The sequence below is a fragment of the Leuciscus leuciscus genome, assembly GCF_965113295.1.
Source record: "Leuciscus leuciscus genome assembly, chromosome: 1".
Taxonomy (NCBI): Eukaryota; Metazoa; Chordata; class Actinopteri; order Cypriniformes; family Leuciscidae; genus Leuciscus; species Leuciscus leuciscus.
Window position 1 is genome coordinate 71,143,479 of NC_138725.1, and position 21,562 is coordinate 71,165,040.

The 21,562-nt window shown below is 36.8% G+C and overlaps 3 protein-coding genes across 13 annotated transcripts in view; 2 read left to right on the top strand and 1 right to left on the bottom strand.

Annotated features, from left to right (window-relative positions):
• Window positions 1-488: 488 nt before the first annotated feature.
• Window positions 489-4,848, bottom strand: srsf2b (serine and arginine rich splicing factor 2b). 6 transcript variants are annotated; one of them, XR_014210843.1, is made up of 5 exons: window positions 4,329-4,848; window positions 2,741-3,044; window positions 2,475-2,585; window positions 1,257-1,353; window positions 489-769 (listed from the first exon to the last, which is right to left on the bottom strand). XR_014210843.1 is itself a non-coding variant. In XM_082187365.1 (3 exons), exons 1-2 carry the CDS (start codon window positions 4,691-4,693, stop codon window positions 2,753-2,755), a joined length of 657 nt encoding a protein of 218 aa, XP_082043491.1. In that variant the 5' UTR covers window positions 4,694-4,848; the 3' UTR covers window positions 489-1,353; window positions 2,741-2,752. The 6 variants fall into 6 exon arrangements, 1 of the variants encoding a protein (XP_082043491.1); XR_014210842.1 differs by lacking the exon at window positions 2,475-2,585; XR_014210844.1 differs by having other exon boundaries at window positions 1,257-2,585.
• Window positions 4,849-5,858: 1,010 nt separating this feature from the next.
• mfsd11 (major facilitator superfamily domain containing 11) lies at window positions 5,859-17,616 on the top strand. Its single transcript, XM_082186126.1, has 14 exons — window positions 5,859-6,044; window positions 6,319-6,451; window positions 7,090-7,145; window positions 9,148-9,255; window positions 9,342-9,421; window positions 9,507-9,603; window positions 10,243-10,301; window positions 10,517-10,673; window positions 10,792-10,832; window positions 10,939-11,004; window positions 12,469-12,594; window positions 12,683-12,857; window positions 12,941-13,076; window positions 14,960-17,616. The coding sequence occupies exons 2-14, from the start codon at window positions 6,356-6,358 to the stop codon at window positions 15,119-15,121; spliced, it is 1,359 nt and encodes a 452-aa protein (XP_082042252.1). The 5' UTR covers window positions 5,859-6,044; window positions 6,319-6,355; the 3' UTR covers window positions 15,122-17,616.
• Window positions 17,617-17,747: 131 nt separating this feature from the next.
• LOC309510551 (uncharacterized protein) overlaps window positions 17,748-21,562 on the top strand; it is a 36,191-nt gene continuing 32,376 nt past the window's right edge. For all 6 annotated transcript variants that reach the window (XM_082185381.1, XM_082185383.1, XM_082185385.1 and 3 more), the window contains exon 1: window positions 17,748-18,950. In XM_082185381.1, the coding sequence (XP_082041507.1) occupies window positions 18,567-18,950 (384 nt within the window). In that variant the 5' untranslated portion in view covers window positions 17,748-18,566. The remainder of the gene's footprint in view (window positions 18,951-21,562) is intronic.

Sequence of the window (21,562 nt, forward strand, 5' to 3'; positions counted from 1 at the left end):
TGAATAAAATAAGCTTTTCTAAAAAAAAAAAAAAGTAGTTTTAGGGCTTCGGGTCATTTTGACCCGCAAATGAAATATGTGCTACAAAGTGCGAGAGAAGGATGAGGGTTCATATATTTAACCTCCACTCACACCAGCTCAGAGATCCACTGGTTGACGATCACACGTTGATCTGATTGGTTACAAGGTAGTTTGTGACGTCAGAAACACCAGCGATTTCAAACCGTGTTTTTGAGACTGTCTTTGGTTCACTGCAGTTTTAAGGAGAAAATACTCAGCAATGCTGTCGACTTATGAATTTACACATGGTTTGTGTTAAAGCACATTAAAAACATCAAAGACATATAAACAACATTAAAAACTAGATTTTTTTTTACCACAGGGAGACTTTAAGTTTTTTTTTTTTTTTTACTTTTTTATGTCAAGTGAAGTGAGTTTAATAATAATAACCCTGTCAAGAACACATTTTGCCATGACACCAAGACAAAAGCATTTAATAATTGATTTATTGAAGATCAAAAAAAGAAAAGACAGACCAAAGTTGATAGGTACAGTTTAAGATACTCCCAACTTTCCAAACTGTGTAACACAATTTGACAGACGACAGCGCTTTGGCCACCGATTTTTTTTATTGCGCAGATGCTGCTTGACCTCGACCACACCTGCAACAGCAGCAAACTGGAGAAAACCGGAAACAGCCAAGCACTCAGCACTGCAACACCGGATCTTAACAGCTAACCAGCAAAACTCAACAGCTAGACAACTGCGCCTAGTGCACAAAAAATACACAAGACATTGGGTTAGAATCCAAATAATCACTCACGAAAAGCCAAATTAACTATATATATTATGTAATAAAAGCAAAATACATCAGGACTGTAATATACAGTAATCAGAACACAAGCTATTCATACTTTCCAAATGATTTCAAAACAAAGCAGAGAAGTAATTTCACGCATTTGCAGATTAAAGCAGATTTTTAACAACAACAACAACAAAAAAGCCAAATCTAGATTAATTTCTAAACAGCGTCTTACAAAAGTGACACATGTGAGGTGCAGCTAGCACTCTCAGAACCATCACCGAAACAGGGTTACCTTAAAGCCCAATAGAATTGTGATGCTCGTCCTACTCAACGAATTAAAAAGGACATAAACGTTTAAAACAACCTCACTGAAAACAGGAACAATGTATACAAAGAGCAAAGGGCTGTATAACTCTTTAACAGTGTGAATATGCCAATCAGTCATAATGACCTTTAGGCCCATGTAGCCTTGGTGTAGATTTCAGGGTTTTCAATCCGGGGTTCCTCAGGCTCCAACCGAGGTCACGCGTTTACAGTCGCCCACGGACCTGAGAGAACACAAAACAGCGGTCAGGCATGATGTGACGAAGCATGAGAAAAGGCCATGTCGTAATTACCAGATCGCAACACGTGACGCTTTCAAAAGCTCAGCTGTAATTACGAGTTCTACCAGGACGCCAACGCTTTTTACAAGTCGGAATCTCGTAATTACGACATGGCGTGAACAACATGGAAATGAAAGGTGGGGAAATAATGGGGGGGGGGGGGAGACGACACAGTCTCTGGGGATCAAGATGACATGGACAGTTAACCATAGCACAAAAACAAACTACACTTATTATACAAATATATACACATCTCTATACACATTTTTTTTTTAAAGGATAAAATGTGTGATGTATTTATGACATCCCATTAAAAAGACTAGATTTCTGGCAGTATGACGTCCGGTCTCATGTGTTCATAATGGAAATTTGACTTGTGTCTCATCCAATCAGAATGACAGTATTAGTCTTATAATGTTAGTTTGTTTACTTTTGTTTTAAACTGATGTTTTTTTTGCACTGATTGCCAGACTAATTCATCTGTAGGGTTGGGTAACGTTAAAAAATGTCCGATACCGGTTCCTGAACAATACTTTTTTCAATACAAATTTAATGAAATCTGTTTTAACAAGATTACATTACATATTACCTAAAAAAAAAAGGTTTTATTTGTTTAGTTTGTTGACTTTTTTTGCACTCAAAGACTCGTAGGCGAAATATACTCATCACGCTCAAGCACACACATAAAGCTTGCCGCAAAGCACTGGCAAAAGTAGCCTAATGATTGTGAATGTGTCGGGGGGGAAATAGCAAGGAGACATTTTAATTGTTAATAAACTAGTGTTTTCTGAGTCAGTGTTGGCTGCAAAGATGAAGCTGACGTTGCCGACTCGTCATCTCCGCAGTATCGAACTCGATACCCAGCCCTAATCATCTGCTATAAATAATCTCATTTCGTTTTGCACACGGGTTAGATAAGACTTTGGTCATGCCAGCCTGCTAGTTATAAACTCAAGTACTACGTTTATTCCCATTTCCAGGTTAAAGCAAGCAACTGGCAGCGAGTTTGTGTTTGACTTTTTTCTAAGGCAGGACGCAGTCTGTCCGTTGTCTCGTAGACGTACCTCAGCACCACCAAAACACCCATCTGCTTCAAAGCAACCCCAACAGGAGCAGGTACACCTCTAACAGCTCAACACAGCTCTGCTTTTACATTGCCATACTGGATTCAGCAGCTTGGAGGAAACAATCCCACATTGAGTTCAACAGCATTGTCAAAGCAGAACCAAAACCTGCTCTGCAAGTCACATTTTTACCAATGCGATGCATCTGCAAAGAATAAGCAAATGCATTCCAGCACATCGTTTTACCCGGGGTCACGTTTTCTTACCACTGAAGCGTTTTAGGATGATGCCGGTCCTTCTTCCCCTGCAGACTTTGGCTGGCTTTTAGACCTGGACCTGGACTTGGACCCTCTGTTCGATGCAGGAGTGCGGCTTCTGGAACGGGACCTGGATTTGGATCGAGAACGTGACCTAGACCTGGAAGGAGACTTGGACTTCCTTTTGCGGGGAGTGTGTGACTTGGAGCGAGAGCGGGAATAGGAGCGGGACCTCGACCTGCTGTAACGGGAACGGCTGCGGGAACGAGAGCGGCTCCTGCTTCGGGAGCGGCTGCGTCTCCGACGCCTCGGACTGTGGGTGGAGATGAAGAAAAATGATGGATTATTTCAATAGAGTCTGTACACAGACCTGCACTTTCACTCAACTTGGTAAGATATAAGGAACATTCACAGCAAGACCTATAACAATAAAGTTTTAATAATGCTTTTTTAGTTCTGTGAGAATATAGAAATCCACACCAGAACTATAACGGCACAGAGGAACAGTGTAGCTGGAATCCCTTTCTGATTTTTTTCCCAGCTGATGAACGATAAAAACATTAATATCGGCCAATCAGAATCCATCCTGCTGTAAAGAGCTCATGCATTTAAAGCGGCAGACGACAAAACTGCAGCATGTGCTTATAATAAACAGAACGATATTGTTTTCATTATATAAATATAAAGTTATAATAATAATGGTTCTAATTCCAGTGAAGATAACAACACAGAGAAACGATATTATTCGATTTTAAAGCATTACAAGCCATGAACCAAACCAACTAGATATGAGGTGAATCACAACATTACAAACTTTGATTTGGAAGAGAAAAAAAAATCGGACAAAAACACTGTCCTTTTACAAAAAACATACATATATGTATGCATAGATACATAGTATGTCTGTGAGTTTTTAAAGGTGTATAAATAATTTATTTAAAAAAATCAATTTCCCTATGGAGAAAATAAATAGAGGTTTTACTTCTGGATTCCGACTGTTGCACTCTTTAAAGCGACAGACTACATAATTAAAGCACGCGCTTATGGTAAACAGAACGGTAACGATTAACATTATAATGTAATAATCTTGATGTGAACGAGCCTATACGGTTTATAAAAGTCACAAACGTATACAGCTTAAAGCAAAATACTGCAATATCTGCTCGATAATGCCTATTATTTAATAAGGTTTGTAAACGGTTTATTAGTCACTTTGAAACGGAAGGCTGTGTATATATTATATATATATATATATATATATATATATATATATATATATATGCACCGTAAGCTAACGTTACATACTTTATTCTGCGAACATAAGCAGTTAAGAGCTATGCCGAACACAGACACTCGCTGTTAGGTAAATAAAAGCACAAATGAAATGCGCCAAAGTCCATATAATAAAAACAAAAACATATGGTTTTGAACGGAACAGCATCAGTCATCTGCGAGCATGTGACGTCATGGAAAGCAGACTGAACTAACGTTCCTCGCAAGAAAAACAAAACAGATTGTAAAAACGCATAGAAAAGCCCTATACGCAGATAAAGACCTCAGATAACCTCTGTCTGATCTGATCTGTGGTGTTGTTTACCTTCGGCTGCGGCGGCCGTGACCTCCGTGTCTTCTAGCGGCTCCCCCGCCGCCGCGACGCCCGCCGTAGTAGGAGTCCGGCGGCCTGCCGTAACGGGCCATCTGAACCCGGAGCTCTCGCCCGTCCAGAATCGCCCCATCCATCGCGTCCATCGCGTCCTCGGCATCCCGCTTGTCGTGAAAGCGCACGAAGGCGAACCCCCGGCTCTCTTTCGTGTATCGATCACGGGGAATATAAACGTCCCCAACTCGGCCGTACTTTTCAAAGACGCGCCGCAGCGTCTCCGGCGACGTGCGGTACGTTAAATTATCCACTTTTAACGATGTCATGCCTTCTACGTCGGGTGGAGGCCTGCCGTAACTCATTTTAATCAACGTACCCAACAAACTATCAGAATTCACTTCGCTTTGTGTCCTCAAAGGGAGTCAACTCGCCTATTCCAGTAATGTAACGAACACTAGTTGCCGTTGAGCTCCGCGAGCACAACAATGAGCGCGCGCGCACTCGCTCTCAAAATGGCGAGTACTAAAAACCGGAAGTGAATTAGCATTTTTCAGCGATGTCATTTACATGATCACATTATACATGTACTTTCATTCAAATGCAGATATTGAACAGTATACAGTTATTACAAAAATAAAACCAAAAGAAAAAAGAGAGAGAAAAACTTACTAAATAGGCCTAAATAAACCGTTAAAAATGGCTAAAATTACATTATAAATCGAAATACGGCTACAGTCAGGTATACAATATCATACAAATATAAAATAAATATTTGTAAGCTCAAAGCCAAAGCATCTGTCCAACTTTACTTCACTCAACAAAACCTTAAACAGTAAACTTGCATTATGAATGTGAAATTTGGTTAAAAAAGGTAAATTAATTAGATAAAAGCCCTCATCCTCCTCACAATATTTAATGAAGCAAAAAATTCTCAAAAATTACAGAGGTCTTCAATTTTTGCATCCCACAATATAACTGAATAAGTACTCTGACAAAATAAATGCAAAGTCGTTTAATGATAGTTTTTACAGAAAGATATATTTAAATAAAATAATGATTTGTAGAATAAAATTAGTATATACGTTTATAAGAGATTTCTATTACTTAATTTCTAATATGAAACCTCTGTGGTAATAAAGAGATTAAGTTTTTGTTCTAAGCATAAAATGTGTCGTTCGAATCCCTTTCTATAGATATATATAGGCCAATAAGTTGTTAAATAACGAATATAGTTCCCGTTAGTATGTGAAATCAAAAAGTCCTCAATGTAGTCTTTAAAATAGCAATTTATGTTGCTCTACTGACTATAAAATTCAGCAAAACAAGACAAATTCAGCAATAAATACTGAATATAAATGATATCTAACTGAAATCAATATAAACTATCTATTTGATAACAAATATATTTAATGAACAATGAATATCCATCAACAGCACATCTCTCACTGATTTCACGGATTCAATGAAAAGACCACACTACCCACAAACCCGTTCGCGGAGGATGGTTATGACGTCACCGTCAGCTGATAGAAGTCACATGACAGACATTTTCGATTTCAGACATACAGGGAGATCCTGATCGAGAAGCAGGAAAAGAACATTTATTCACGTTTTCCAGCTTACAGAATGTCTCCACCTATATCGAAATCGTCGTGATCCACAGGTCTTTTACACTATGAATTAGCTGTTTACATCAGCGCACACAAGTATTCGGTAAGTGTACTTTGCACGATTATCACTGCAACCGGTCTCCATTTACAAGCTTAAATTATGTCAGTAATCATTTTTAATAGCTCATTATTCAGATGTGTTCGCATGACACATGTCCAGGGACTTCTTTGGTCTAACTGAAGACTCCTTGGACTCGGAGCTGTTTGATCTCGTCACGAGGAAGCAGTGATCATATGGGGGAAATAGCATGGTCAGTGTTTTTAACCAGTCGTGTCAGGTGTCACTTGACTCGGATGCTTTTGTGTGTGTTCACTAGTCTCAGGTTGTCACCGAGCTAAAGACTTGAAGCCAACATGAGTCCCGAAGGAAAGACCCTGCTCAACATCATCGTCCTGGGCTTGGGCTTCATGGTGATGTTTACAGCCTTTGGCACCTGCGGCAATATTGAAGTAGGTTTTTGACACTTTGGGTACGCGACTAACTAAAAAGACATTGCGCGTCTATATGAGCGTGCGTGGTAGACTAAAGGTGTGGGCGCTAGGTGTCGGTACACACATTTAAAAAAATCCATTAAAACAAAAGTTTTCTGCAAACTCCACCAGATTCTTGTTCTACATCATGTCCCCAAGTACCAGCGTGGTGAGTTTGTTAACATAAAAATCAACATATAAATCACCACAGTGGACCTCAGGGAGACGTAGAACAAGAATCTGGTGGAGTTGGCAGAAAACTATTTGATTTGATCTTTTTATATATTTTTTTTAAATATGTCTGTATAGCAAGGTAAATAATATATGACTTTGGCATATCAATTATTGAAGAATGAAACCGTTAAACAACAATAAAATGGCAGAAAACCATTTTATTTTATTTTTTATGATTTAAAAAAATGTGTGTACCGACACCAAGCACACACACCTTTAGCCTACCACGCACGCTCATTAAGATGCATTCGCAATGTATTTTTAAAGCGTAGAGGGCGTGACCGCAGTGAAATGCGTGTCGATCTGATAAATATTTTAATATCAGATGCAGCAATAACATCCTGTATGACAATCAAACCCACATCTTTACTTTTCTTCCCCAGCAAACTGTGATCAAGAGTTTCAACAGTACAGAGTTTCATGGAAGTGGCTACACAAGGTATTCATTTTCTTCATTTCTTTCTTCTGTTATCAGAGCGACTTTCTTCATAGAGCACAATAGTGACCTTGGTGCCGGAAGTATTTTTCTCATTTGCTATTTCATTAGACATAAAAAATAAAAAAAAATAAAAAAAAATCGGCACGAAACCGAAGTTGCGATATTAATTTCTTCCCTGTATTGTGATGTATATCCGAGTGAAACACTTCTGGAACAAGAACAGATGTAGGGCGGGGCTTGATTTTGTCCATGGGGATTTGATTGGATGGTTGTGGTTTGCTATTGGCTGATCTTGTGTGAGTGACAGGTTGCTCCGCCCTCACGCCAGTAAACGCATCATCAGAGAAGAGAAGAGCTGCAAGAGGGAGAGGAAGTTATTTTGATTAAAGATTATAAGGCACATGAATTAAGAAAAAAATAATGATGTGCACGGATAAATCACTGCAATATTCCATAAAAAAATTGAATCATCCATTTTGATTTCAAGGTGACTTTAAATTGCTTTCTATGTAAAGCACTTTGAACTGCCATAGTGTATGAAATGTGCTATGTAAATAAACTTGCCTTGGCTAAATAAAGAGCCAGCCAGATCTGGATCATAGATGAAGCACAACATTAAAAAGTTGATCTGAAGCAAATAAAGATGTATGAAATCAAGAATTGACAAGACTGCAATCTTTTTAATGAGGCGTGGAACTGCTCATCACATTAAACATTGCACACGCCATATACAAAGTGGCTTTAGAAATATATTACATTTAGTTTATTGTAAAAACCCATACATAAAGAGATAATGAATGGGACTTTTACCTCCTGAATCCCATGGTTGTGCTCTTTTTCTGCTTAAAGTCATGTGACATGGCCTCTGCACCCGTTCTGAATGTGATTTATTACAGCTGATTCAAAGATGAAAACCGGGTCATCTGATGTTGTGCTGTAGTCGAACCTCTCTCTCTCGACCTCAGTAATCACATTGACCTTGATTATGTAACAAAGAAGCACTGTATGTTCTCAAAGAAAACAGAACTTTGAAACAGAGAAATGAATGCAGTGTTGTCATGTGACCCAATGTCACGACACTCATTCAGCACAGGCTCTTTTCCTTGGGCAAAAATGGTCTATGTTTCTTGTGGTGGAAGAAAACATTAGACAACAAAACTTTTTATATGCATTTATATATATATATATATTTTTTTTTCTTCCAAATAAATAAATATTTATTTATTTATATATATATATATATATATATTTTTATTTATTTATTTATATGAACTTTATTATTCTATTACTAAACAGACTCGTCAGCATTGTAGTGTAAATATATTGTTTACTGTAAATAATGAGATTTCCAATTTTTTTACATTTTTTAATTCATATTTTCATACTGTATAAACATGTAGCATATATTAGTTGAATTTATATGTTCATAAGTTTACACTACCATTCAAAAGCTTGGGGTTGGTAAAAAAAATTTTTTTTACAGTAAAAACAGTAATACTGTAAAATATTATTACAAATTAAAATGACTGCTTTCTATTGTAATATTTGTTCAAATGTAATTTATTCGTGTGATCAAAGCTGAATTTTCAGCATCATTACTCCAGTCTTCAGTGTCACATGATCTTTCAGAAATCATTCTGATATGATGATTTGATGCTCAAGAAACATTTCTTCTTATTATTATTTTAAGTGTTTCAATAGTCTCCAACCATTGTAACATTCTCTCGTCTTGCATTCAATTAAACCTTGTATCCCCTTCTATAAAATTCTCCCCAATAAAATTATGTTTCACTCTGCCCTTTCTATAAAACACATTGAAATAGTTATGATTAATAATGATCATCAAAGCAAGTGCATCATAACAATTTTGGCATCGAGTTGTTTTAATTAAATATGAAATCCATGCTTATTATATTGGTGTTCTCCATGTTATCATTCTGTAATCATCCTCCAAACCAGTAAATCCCACCCTTAACACATTCTTTTCATACCTCTCTTCTAGCATGGCGATTATCTACGCGGTGTTTTCTGCCTCTAACCTCATAGCGCCCTCAGTGATAGCTGTCGTTGGACCTCAGCTGTCCTTGTTTTTTAGTGGACTTCTTTACAGGTAAGTGCCTGAAGGGCTTTCTGTCATAACTTAGTCGTTTTCTCAGGATTTATGATTACATGGTTTTGGTCTCTGCTCTCTTTTAGTGCTTATATTGCTGTTTTCATTCATCCGTACACCTGGTCATTCTACACTTTATCTGTGTTGCTTGGAATTGGCGCTGCAGGTGAGATATCATAACCGGGCCGGTTATGAAATCATAAAATGTAGCGCCACACATTCTCTAATATTTCTTTTTTTTTTTTTTGCAGTGCTCTGGACGGCTCAGGGGAATCTGCTCACCATCAACTCCAAAGATTCCACTATTGGGAGAAACAGTGGTATATTCTGGGCGTTGATGCAGTTTAGGTACATCCTTCCTGTTGACATTGAGCGTTAATAGAAGGAAAAATGGTACATAATAGGGGTGTAACGATACCCTCATGTCACATATCACGATACTGAACTCACAATACGATATTATTCCGATACTCCAAGACACATGGTAAAAGGTTAACAAAAAATATACTGATGATTAAAATGCTAAATTTGGTTTTACATTGGGAGTGTAAATGAATACACTTGGACTTGGTGCTGGAAACCCAATGTACAGGACAGTAGTGACACAAGAATAAAAATATTCATGATTCTGAAGCTGAAAACATAAATAGTTAAGACGAATATGCTTGCACTCTTGTCACTCACTAGATATATTTTAAAGAATGTAGGCCACTTTTTACTGGTAACATAAGACATTTGGCGTTAGGACCCACAAATATTCCCCCATTGCATTATTATACATTATATTCAACATTATATATAGTAGTTCAATGTCGTACTGACACTAAAACCCTGAAAACTTGAACTTTTTCACACAGTAATTTTTATTTTGGGTGAACTATCCACGATACATATCGTTGCATTTTTGTGTTGCGATATATCGTGACACGATATATTGTTACACCCCTAATACATAAGGTACTATGATTTATTTATTCTCTTTTGCAGCTTATTCTTTGGTAATCTCTACATATATCTTGCCTGGCATAACAAGAGTCACATAACAGGTGAGTACAGATATATATATTGTTCAGATATGACTACTTTGATGGAAATGTAATGTGTGTACAAGTTAAAGTAACAATAATTTTGGCTTAGTTCATGTAACATAAACGTACTGTGATAGAAACAGCTATACAAAATAATGTCTGAAGGGTTACACAGAATTGTAATTGAGGTCTCTAGTCGAATAAAGCTGAAAAACGTCTTTTGCTGGTGTCAGATAAGGACCGCCAGACAGTTTTCATCACACTCACGGTCATCAGTCTGGTGGGAAACTTCCTCTTTTTCCTGATCCAGCGACCGGACCCAGAACCTGCACCTTCTGATGCCTCTGAGTCACTTCTACCAACAGAAATCTCTGATAGCAGTGATGTGGTGTGAGTACAAACGTATTTTTACGCACTTCTGCAAATCAAGACATTAATCTGGACCCGTTTAATCATGTTGTGTCTTTTTTTCCTTTGCCTTGCTTCCTATTCTTGTTACTCTTTTAAGGCCATCCCAGACTCGGGGCTCTCAGGCATTGGAGGCATTCAGTAAGTGGCACTAAAATATTTAAGAACGTATGCAAAGATTTAAAGTTTTGCTCTGTGTAACATGCTAAGATGTCTTATCTCATTATCTCTCTCATCTCATCAACAGAGAAATCCATACAGCTGGCTATGACCAAAGAGATGCTTTTATTGAGCATACCCTTTGCATACTCTGGTAAGTTCAGTCCTCTAAAAGGAAATCTGTGTGGTAGCAGTGGTAGTTCACACCATTATGACAGATAAAGCAAGCAGATTATGAAAAGAAGAGGGCCTAAAACAGAGCCCTGGGGGACCCCTTTAGTAGCAGGGAGGATTTGTTCTTTTGGATACTAATAATGGTTTTATAATAATAATACTATATACTATATAATATTTATATGTAATATTGTACTGTTTTGAACATATTTGAACAAGAATGGTTATTAACAAAAAGTGTTATTTTTATTAACTATTAATAATCTTATCTTTTGGGCTGTGTGTCCATCAAGTTCCAAATAAAAAGACAACATAATAAATACCTTTGTCTTTTGTAAAGTATTTAATTCACTGGATTATTCAAAAGTAGGCATTGCCACATGGATGCAAATAACTATATATATATATATATATATATATATATATATATATATATATATATATATACCATTACAGTAATATAAAAGTATTCATAATGTGATGTAGGATTTCGGACATACTGTCCACCTCACTGACTATCCTTTGGAGAGCTGTCTCTGATATATATATATATATATATATATATATATATATATTAGGGCTGTTAAAAGATTATGCGATTAATCTTTTGACAGCCCTAATATATATATATATATATATATATATATATATTAGGGCTGTTAAAAGATTATGCGATTAATCTTTTGACAGCCCTAATATATATATATATATATATATATATATATATATATATATATATATATATATATATATATATATATATATATTAGGGCTGTCAAAAGATTAATCGCATAATCTTTTAACAGCCCTAATATATATATATATATATCAGAGACAGCTCTCCAAAGGATAGTCAGTGAGGTGGACAGTATGCCCGTTCACTTAAAAGAAAATATTTTGATATATTTGCACTGATATGAAAACTTTGGCTGATACCGATAACCGATAATTCTTTATATTTGAAAGCCGATAACCTATATATTGGCAGATAAATCTAAATCCATTTCCAGCCCGATTACAAAAACAAGTCTCACCATTAAAAACCATGTCCTAAGCACACAATTATAATATTCTCATTATAATGTTATGTAGCCTATATGACAGATGTTGCACTGAACAGTATTTCCCTTTTTGAAGTGATTTCAATTATATTTCAAGCATATTCAAAACCATCATGGCGAACAGTGCACATCTGAAGGAAATAATCCACTATTTATCTTTACTTTAATATATCGGGCACATGTTCTTATCGGGCCAGTAACAATAACATTAAAAAGTAACCGGACGATACTGATCACAGTGATATAAAAATATTCATCATGTAATGTAGGAAATCGGACATATTGTCCACCCTACGGACTATTCTTTGAAGATCTGTCTGTGATGGATATAGAAGACTAGCTGAACTGTGATGTTGAGACAATGTGGCTGCCTATCTGTACAGGTCTCGAGCTCACCTTTTACAGTGGGGTGTATGGGACGTGTTTAGGGGCCATGACTCAATTTGGAGAAGGCGCCAAGGGTCTCATCGGCCTCTCTGGAATTTTGATCGGTGTTGGTGAAATACTTGGTGAGTCAGTGCATCACAAGTATTGTGCTTCTGTTCTCAGTGAACATGCCAAAGCAAACGTAATAAGCCGATTTCTCTGTTTAACCAGGAGGGGGAGTATTTGGGATCATGGATAAGTGTAACCGTTATGGCAGAAACCCGGTAGTGTTTTTGGGTCTGGTTACCCATGTTGTGGCGTTCTACCTCATCTTCCTCAACATAGCCAGTGATGCTCCCGTGGCCCCAGAGGAAGGCACACATATGCAAGCTTTTATCCAACCCAGGTAAGAGTCAGCAGGCATGGGCATTGAGAATGGAGCCAGACATGTTTATTAACACTTTTCTTGCTTTTCATGTGTTGTGTCAGTGTGTCGGTGGCGCTGATATGCAGTTTCTTGCTGGGTCTGGGTGATAGTTGCTTCAACACTCAGCTCATCAGCATTGTGGGGGTCTTGTTCCGGGACGACAGCGCACCAGCGTTTGCAGTCTTTAAATTTGTACAGGTTTGAACCTTCCTTTTTTTTTTCTTTTTTTTTTGTGTTACAATTGGTAGCATTTAAACTCATTAAATTGTTATTAAAAGACTGTGCCAATTATTTGGAATAAGGCTGTAACAATGTTTGGGTGAAAACATAATGGCCGGGTCATATTTCACCCCAAAATATATTAAAAAAACAACGTAAATAATACAATTATATCTTGCTTAAAAACATGAAGCCAATTTTTATTTTCATTCCCATTAGTTTTATTTAGGTTCTGAACAGTCATTTCACTGTGTGTTTTGTTGTCCAATTATTATTTTATTTTTTTTACCACTAGAAATGTTGTGGCATGAAAATAATGGTCCTAAAAAGAACATTATAGAGATTATTGGCTCCTTAAATTATATAAAAAATTATATTTTGGGGGTGATGTATGTTCCTGTTCTTGAGATTTTATGAGACTCACCCATTTAGTTGAAAACATTTAAGAAATATGTATTGTTTTGAAAAAATTATAATTATAATAATTATAGAAAATGCATATTCATTGAAGGAATATATTTGCGATTTCCAGTTTCACCTCGTCCTAAGGAGTCCCAAAATCAAAAGAAGAATTGTATATTTTCCTCTATGAAAATAACCTATATTTATGACCATAATGACTTAATTCAATTAATCAGTAATACAATGATTTTTTTTTTTGGTTATATTATTTCATTCAGAATAAATTAAAGGCAGTATAAAATATAATTTATTTACAGGATATATATATATATATATATATATAATGAGATTCACCCATTTACTTGAAACAAATATGTATTGGTTATTTTTTATCATTATAGATTAGTAAATTAATATATGCATAGCAGGAATATTTTATATAATATAAAGTATATTTTATATAATATTTTAATTTGCCTGTTACGCCTCGTCCTAAGTTCTTGCGGCGTATTGAGCGTCGAGAATTTTTTTATGTCCTCACTGAAAATGACATTTTGTGTGATGTGACCAGGGCTTGAGATTAACTTTTTTTTTTTTTTTTTTTTTTGCTCACCAGCCGCTGTGGTTAGTTGTTTCCAAAGTTATGAGACACTCAGCATTTAGAATTTTGACATAAATTTTGACATCTGATACCATTTGGAAAAACTACCATATAGATATTTTTAATATTATCTCATAATTTGGCAGCAGGATTATTAGGCTGCTGTCACTTTAAGACCTGACACAAGGATCCATTATACTGGCACACATGCGTTTTCTTTCTCAACGGTTTACGTTCACATAAAACATAACTGACTGTGTTTACGTGAATACTCACCAAAACTGCCATTTTGACATTATTTTGTGTGTATTTGACGGTTTAATGTCAATAAGCAGCGAAAAAGACCTCAGTTTAGTTCTGAGAGGTGTGTGCACAAAACTTGCGGTAATGAGTCAAATTATGTGCAATACGCAAAATTCAAGCCTAGTAACACCAACAATATTCATTAACGAGTGAGTGAGGAGAGGCGGGTTTGTGTGTCGCTCGCTGTCGGAGAGATGAGAGAGAAAGCACAGCTGGTATCGTATATCTATTCTGTGGGAAATTAGTATTGGAGGCGTTTCAGGTGGTTTTATATGTATAAAAAAATCAATATTTTTCACTTAAAAGACTACAATTGAAAAATGTCTATATTATCCGCCACTTGATACTTTAAATACATCTTTGTGGAGCAGCATTTTACATTCATGATTTTAGCAGATGCAATTATCCAAAGGGACTTGCAGTGGATTTTGGACTGGATTGGGTTTAACCAAGCATCCATCGAACGGCCTAGTTCAGACAGAATCTTTATTGAGTGTGTGATTGTGTATGGTGTGGTATGTGAAGTTGTGTTTTTTTCTTCGTGGCGTCTCTGCAGTCCATCACCGCTGCGGTGGCCTTCTTCTACAGCAACTACCTTCTCCTGCACTGGCAGCTGCTCATCATGGTGCTGGTGGGCTTCATGGGCACCGGGACCTTCTTTCTGGTGGAGTGGGCCGCCATCAGCACCCGACGGGACTCGGACTATGACAGTATCTGACAGGATATCTCCAGCCATCAGCCTCATTGAGCACTTCTGCAAACCATTTCCCTAGACTTCAATCTGCGGGAACACCATGTATCCATTCTCCTTTTCAAGCCGATCGGCTGCATAGACTCCTTTCTTTACTTGCACTTAAAACACGTTTACTCCCCTGATGGGATCAAGTGCTGTAATGCAATAATAAATGGTTTTCAACTAGCATTATGCCACGCAATGCCAACGACCATCTGCGAACTACGGTCTCACGTCGTCTTTTCCGACTTTTTCTTGAACATTGAACAAGACGAGCAAATGACTATAGACATAATTCACCCTGAAATGAAACTTCTGTCGTGATTTCCAAACTCGTATGATAGTAATGTTTCGTGGAACTCAAGAAGAATCTTCATGCAGCTCATTTCACCACAAAGATAGTGACCAAAGATGACAAGCTCCAAAACAAGTTTCCCCATACAACTCATGCACTATATTTCAAGCTTTCTGAGGCCACGCGTTTGCTTCGTCTTAGGAAAAGATTGAAATTCATGCTGTTATTCATCTAAAAATATAATTTTGCATTCAAATATGCCGCTTTCTTTGCACGAGGTTCGCCCAAACGCTATCGGTTTTCGTTTGGTAAGCGAACGCAACTCACCAGTTTGAATACAGGGAATGAGATTTGTGAGCCGCAACCTAAACTGCCCTAAATTTCAGCCTGATCCTCACAGAAAACAATCATATGACATCAAAAGTCATAGCGTATTATACACTGTGCTTTTTGGTCACTATGAATTGTGTTGGGAAAGATTTTTCTGAAATTCAGCTTTACCCTGAAAAACTAAAATGAGGATATGTGAACGAAGACCGAAGTTTTATTTTAGGCGAACTGCTCCTTTAAGTTGCTATTGTACTACTTAAATTCAGTTATTGTCGAGAAGTCTATATGGAAGCTTGTTTCCGCCAGGGAATAAAAATAAGAAAGGTAATCGCGACTTTTTATCTCACAATTCTGACTTACTTTTTTCTTTTCTTTTTTTATATCGCGCAGTTCTGACTTTATAACTCGCAATTGAGAGTTTATATCACAATTCTGAGAATAAAGTCAAAATTGCGAGGGATTTCAAGAAATGCGGTAAGAATTGAGAGACATAAACTCTCAATTATGAGAAATAAAATTGTGAGAAAAATGTCAAAATTCTCAGAATTGAGAGATATAAACTCTATTTGAGTCGACGTGGGCAAATATGACACAAATTAAGTTTATATCAAATTTCTGAGAAAAAAAAAGTCACAATTGCGAGATGTAACGTCGCAAATCTGAGACACACGGTCAAAATTGAGAGATTCACAATTATCAGAATTGTGAGATAAAAGTCAGAATTGTGTGATTTTTCACAACTGTAATATAATAGTAATTTGTTTTCCCGTTTAAAAGTACTAATTCGTTCCCTCGTTTTGATTGAACTAAAACAAGGGAATTAATGATTATTCATGGCCACGATTTAGTAAAACGAGGGAACGGATTAGTTAAATGTGCCGACGTATTATTAAGTTGTGGAAACAAATTGGTAATTCGTGGCCACGATATACATATATTTTTACCGCGTGATATGTGTGGAGTTCTGTAAAATTGCAAGATATAAACGGAGGGGGGAAAAGTCAGCTCAATTCTGACTTTATAACTCGCAATTGCAAGTTTATATCACAGTTCTGAGAAAAAAAGTCAAAATTGCTAGAAATAAACTTGGAATTGCGAGGGGGAAATTATTTTTTTATTATTCTTTGGCGGAAACAAGCTTCTATAAGTCTTAATGCAAATGCAATAAATCACTGAGCAATGAAACATCATGTATATACACTACGCTGTGAGACTGTAAAGGAGAAATATGACTATAGACTCAATTTTTATCTTTCACAACGACAAAACGTGAAACACTCAATGCACAGCCACAGTCAGTTTTAACTCTTTTTGCCAGTTGCCTTTCTTTTCTTTTCCTTTTCTCTCTTTTTTTTTTTTTAAGGGAACCATTTTGCCAAAGTTTGAAGCACTCTTTCTAGAAATTTGCTGTATTTTTTTAAGTTTGTCTCGTTTATTTGTGTTGAGTATACAAATATTTAAATGAATCGGATTACTGATATAATCAATAGAAAACAATTTGAGAATCATTATAAAGCGCAACTGTACTAATATCAAGCTGAGCTTAAAGTCAACAAGTCATAAGTACCAGTAAATATGAATGTGCTGAGAAAGGGTTCAGAAAGAGCTTTTTTAATACATTCACAGCACTTACGCTACAAGCTCATTTGCATGAGAGCAGAAGCTACATGTGTTATTTGGTTCAAGCCAATGCAATCAATAGGATGTTGAGGGAAAATCAATAGGATGTTGAGGGAAAATGAGATGAATATCTGGTCATTTACTTGAATGTATCTTACTGTAAAAATGGTAATGGCACCTGGTTTTCTTTTATAAATATGTGTGTACATATGGGATTAAAGAGCTTTTCATTCTTGCTTGTGTCTTTTTTCCAATGCTCATGACACATGATATATTTACAGGACAAATAAGGGGACAAATCCGGATGAAAAAGAAATATCTTTTAAAAAGCTTGTTTAAAATACATGTAGAAGTAGATGTACGAGTTCTTTAAGATCTCATGATAGTTACAACACCTTGAAGATTGACACTTTTATTATCCACTACATTACATAGCCAATACATTATTGGCTAAATGTATTGCTTTATTATTTTATTTGATGTTTGTATATGTGTGTAATGCACATTTTGACAGACAAACTGCCATATACTGGGTGTGTGTGTGTGTGTGTGTATATATACAGTATATAATGCGTTATACACTTCGGCTATTTGTTTAGGCCAATATGATTGTAGCTAGTAGGCCTATGAAAATAAATCTTTTTGGGCTTTTTAAATTTTTTTTCAAAGTTTGTTATTTTTATCATTACATTATCATGTAACATGTAAAACTACATGTATATCGCTCTCCGCTCACGTGCACTGCCGATGCTGCCACTGAATCAGTTGCTAAGCACCCAAAGACGCCGCCGCTCACAATACTAAGGTAATTTCTGTTGACAAACAGAGACTTCATCCAATGAGGATAGAGAGCGCGAGTGACGCAAGGCATTTAAACCAATCAGCATCATCGGAAGGCGGGGAGAGCGTAAACTGAGAGCAAACTCGACCAAAGCAAAGCAGGCAGCCGGTAACGTGCGACTTAAATGATGAACTAGACGCGACGCATTTTAATCGCCACAAGAAACTGATTTTGTATAATTCTACCTTCCTCACAAACATGAGAAAACAGTTTAAACCGATATAATCAAGTGATTATGTTCGAAAACAGACTAAATCGGGTCTTGCGTACTTGTTTAGAGAGAAGTCATTCAAACGAGCATATCTGTGATTGTCGATTTTGACAGCATCGTATTTGCTTAGACCATGTCGACAGACATAAGCCTGCATGAGCTGCTGGATCTCTCCATCGGGACGCCTGATGTCGGAGCGGTCAATTTCAACGCACTGCACACTTTGCTACACGCCATCCTGGGACACCTGAAGATCGAAAGGGTCAAAACTCCATGGAAAGAGGCGGACAACGACCATGACAACCCAGCTCAGAGCAAAGCTTCCCTGCTGGAGTCGTCGAGCCCGCATCGGGTGATGGAGGAGAGGGTGCGGGTTATGGAGGAGCAGCTGCGGGCACTGGAGGCTCTTCCCACCGCCTCCGAGCTCATGGGCTCCTCTGACACGGCGATCAGCGACATGTGGACCCTCATGCAGCTCCGCAGGAAGACCCAGGGGAACGAGGACGGGGTGTCCAAGGTAAGAGACAGGAGGAAACTACTACTGTGTGAACTAGAAGTATATGCCTTACAGGACCATGGTACCTCCACTACACTGTAGGTCTATCACCACGGAACACAGTTAATAACTTACCTTGCTGGTGGTAACACTTTACAATAAGGTTCATTAGTTAACATTAGTTAAAGGGGTGTTATAATGCCCTTTCCACAAGATGTAAAATAAGTCTTTGATGTCCCCAGAGTGTGTATATGTGAAGTTTGAGCTCAAAATACCCCAAAGATTTTTTTATAGCATGTTAAAATTGTCCCCTTTTGAGGGTGAGCAAAAATGCACCGTTTTTGTGTCAGTCCCTTTAAATGCAAATGAGCTGCTGCTCCCGGCACAGAGGGCGGAGCTCCACAAGCTCCTGTGTGTTAGCAGCTTCTTCGACAAGCACTGGAAATCTCAAAAACGTTTAGCCTTTTATGTTCAAACCGCTGTTAGACAAAGATGGAGAGACTCAAGAAGAAGTGACAACATGTAGACAACATTTCTGAATGTTTAGTTGATGAATTTATGTAGCTTATGTGTAGTTATCTTCTAATCTAGTCATTGATTAGCATATTCTGTCTTGATAATCTATAAAATCGCATTTCCGGGGGCGGGGTTTATGTAAATTATGTAAAAATTAAGTGAACAGCTCTTTAAAAAAACATTATTTTCTCAGGGTGTGTTTACACGACAATGATGTACTAATGACGGAAAGGTTTTTCCTTTGATTTTTAAGATATGTTTTACACAACAACGATATGCTTAAAACGGCTAAGAACGGAAAAGTTTTTCCTTTGAGTTTTCCGCGTACAGACGTGGCACCATTGTCAAAGCGATTCCCATTCACACGGATCCGAGTAAACGACTAAAAACGCTGTATTCTGCTGCCAGGCCAGTAGAGGGCGATGACACACTATAGATTGAACACGTAATACCCATGTGCATGACGTCATCGTCTTCACAGATTCATGTTTTTGATGTTTACACGGAGATCGTTTTCAAAAACGTGCACTTTAAACCCCGTTTTCAAAAGTTTGCGTTTTCAGGCCCCCAAAACGCCGTTGTCGTGTAAATGAACGGCCAAAACGCATAAAAAGTTTTACGTTTTTAGTTGAAAACGACATCGTGTAAACGGCCCCTTCACACGGATCCATGAAAACGAGTAAAATCGCTGTATTAATCATGCCAGGCCAGTAGATGGCGATGTCACTTTGTAAAGAAACACTACATATAGACTGAACACGTAATGCGCATGTGCATGACGTCACCGTTTTCACAAATTCACGTGTTTACAGCTTACACACGGAGACGATAACGGTGCCGTTTTCAAAAACTTGCACTTTGAAACTCGTTTTTAAAAGTTTGAAAGTTCAAAAAAATGAACGGCCAAAACATATAAGAGGTTTGTGTTGTGTAAACGGCCCCTCAACTAAAAACGATTTTTTTTAATGCAATTTGGCCATTCATTTACACAACAATGAAAACAACGTTATCGTCTAAACTACAAAAACGTGAATTTGTGAAAACGGTGACGTCGTGTTCAGTCTTTATGTAGTGTTTCTTTACAAAGTGACATCGCCATCTACTGGCCTGACATGAATAATACAGCATTTAGTCGTTTTCACGGATACGTTCCCCAAGTGTGAAGGACATTTTGATAATCTAAAGAACCTTTTTTCCAGTGTAAAGAACCTTTTGTGGAGTGGAAAGGTTCTTTCATGGAACTATATGTGCCCGTAAAGATCCTTTATTATTATGAGTGTATATGTTATAATCATAATTTGATAATCATAATCAAAAAGTGTTATATTTCAGTGATTATGTTTGAAAACTATGTAGTATTACATTAACATACTATGTAATCAAATAGGCCTCATTTGTTTGACACTCGAAAACACAAATAATGGTAAGAAGGTTGTGAACGAATGTACATCTAATCCTCATTATATTCCTCATTCTCGTCACTGATTGGTCACATCCTTACACTCTTTCTCTTTTAAACCCTCATTAATCAGGGCTGGTTACCGTTAATAAGTATTGTAAATTAAATTAGTTAATTAGTTCATCTTAATAAAACAGGTTCATTAATCCCACCGCAAAATAATTCCTCTATTCAACGTGATTATTTTAAAACTAAGTTGAAATAAAGCGGGTTGACGGCTTTAACAGAAGCAAATACCTTTGGTAAACAACCTTTTAGCTCTCAGTGTGTATAAGTTTATAAGTTATCATTAAAAATAAATTTCCCTATGGAGAAAACGAAAAGTTTTTACTTCCAGAATCCGACTGTTGCACTTCATTGGTTCACCAGTGGGAATTAAAAAACCAATGGATCTTATTTCGGAATTTGAGTGGAAAAAGTTTTTTTTTTTAGACAACATGAATAATTAAACAATAATTGTGAATATTATATTTGTTCCCTGAGATGTAAATTACATTTTTCTCCACGAATATTGAACAAATAAAATTAATATTGAACTTAAAATTTGAAAATTGGTTGTGTAGGCTAATTCTATTGTGTAATTATTATACTGAAATCTGGGAAATTAAGAGTTCTTCCAACATGATCTGACTTTTTTTTTTTTATATTGATTTATTAA

What these genes read in the sequence shown, in the direction of transcription:
- srsf2b (XM_082187365.1), bottom strand. Translation starts at nt 4,693, where the DNA reads ATGAGTTACGGCAGGCCTCCACCCGACGTAGAAGGCATGACATCGTTA. An exon ending in CACGGCCGCCGCAGCCGAAG is followed by an intron (nt 3,045 to 4,328) that starts GTAAACAACACC and finishes CTCCACCCACAG; the next exon opens with TCCGAGGCGTCGGAGACGCA.
- mfsd11 (XM_082186126.1), top strand. Translation starts at nt 6,356, where the DNA reads ATGAGTCCCGAAGGAAAGACCCTGCTCAACATCATCGTCCTGGGCTTG. An exon ending in GCACCTGCGGCAATATTGAA is followed by an intron (nt 6,452 to 7,089) that starts GTAGGTTTTTGA and finishes TTTCTTCCCCAG; the next exon opens with CAAACTGTGATCAAGAGTTT. An exon ending in CATACCCTTTGCATACTCTG is followed by an intron (nt 11,005 to 12,468) that starts GTAAGTTCAGTC and finishes CTATCTGTACAG; the next exon opens with GTCTCGAGCTCACCTTTTAC.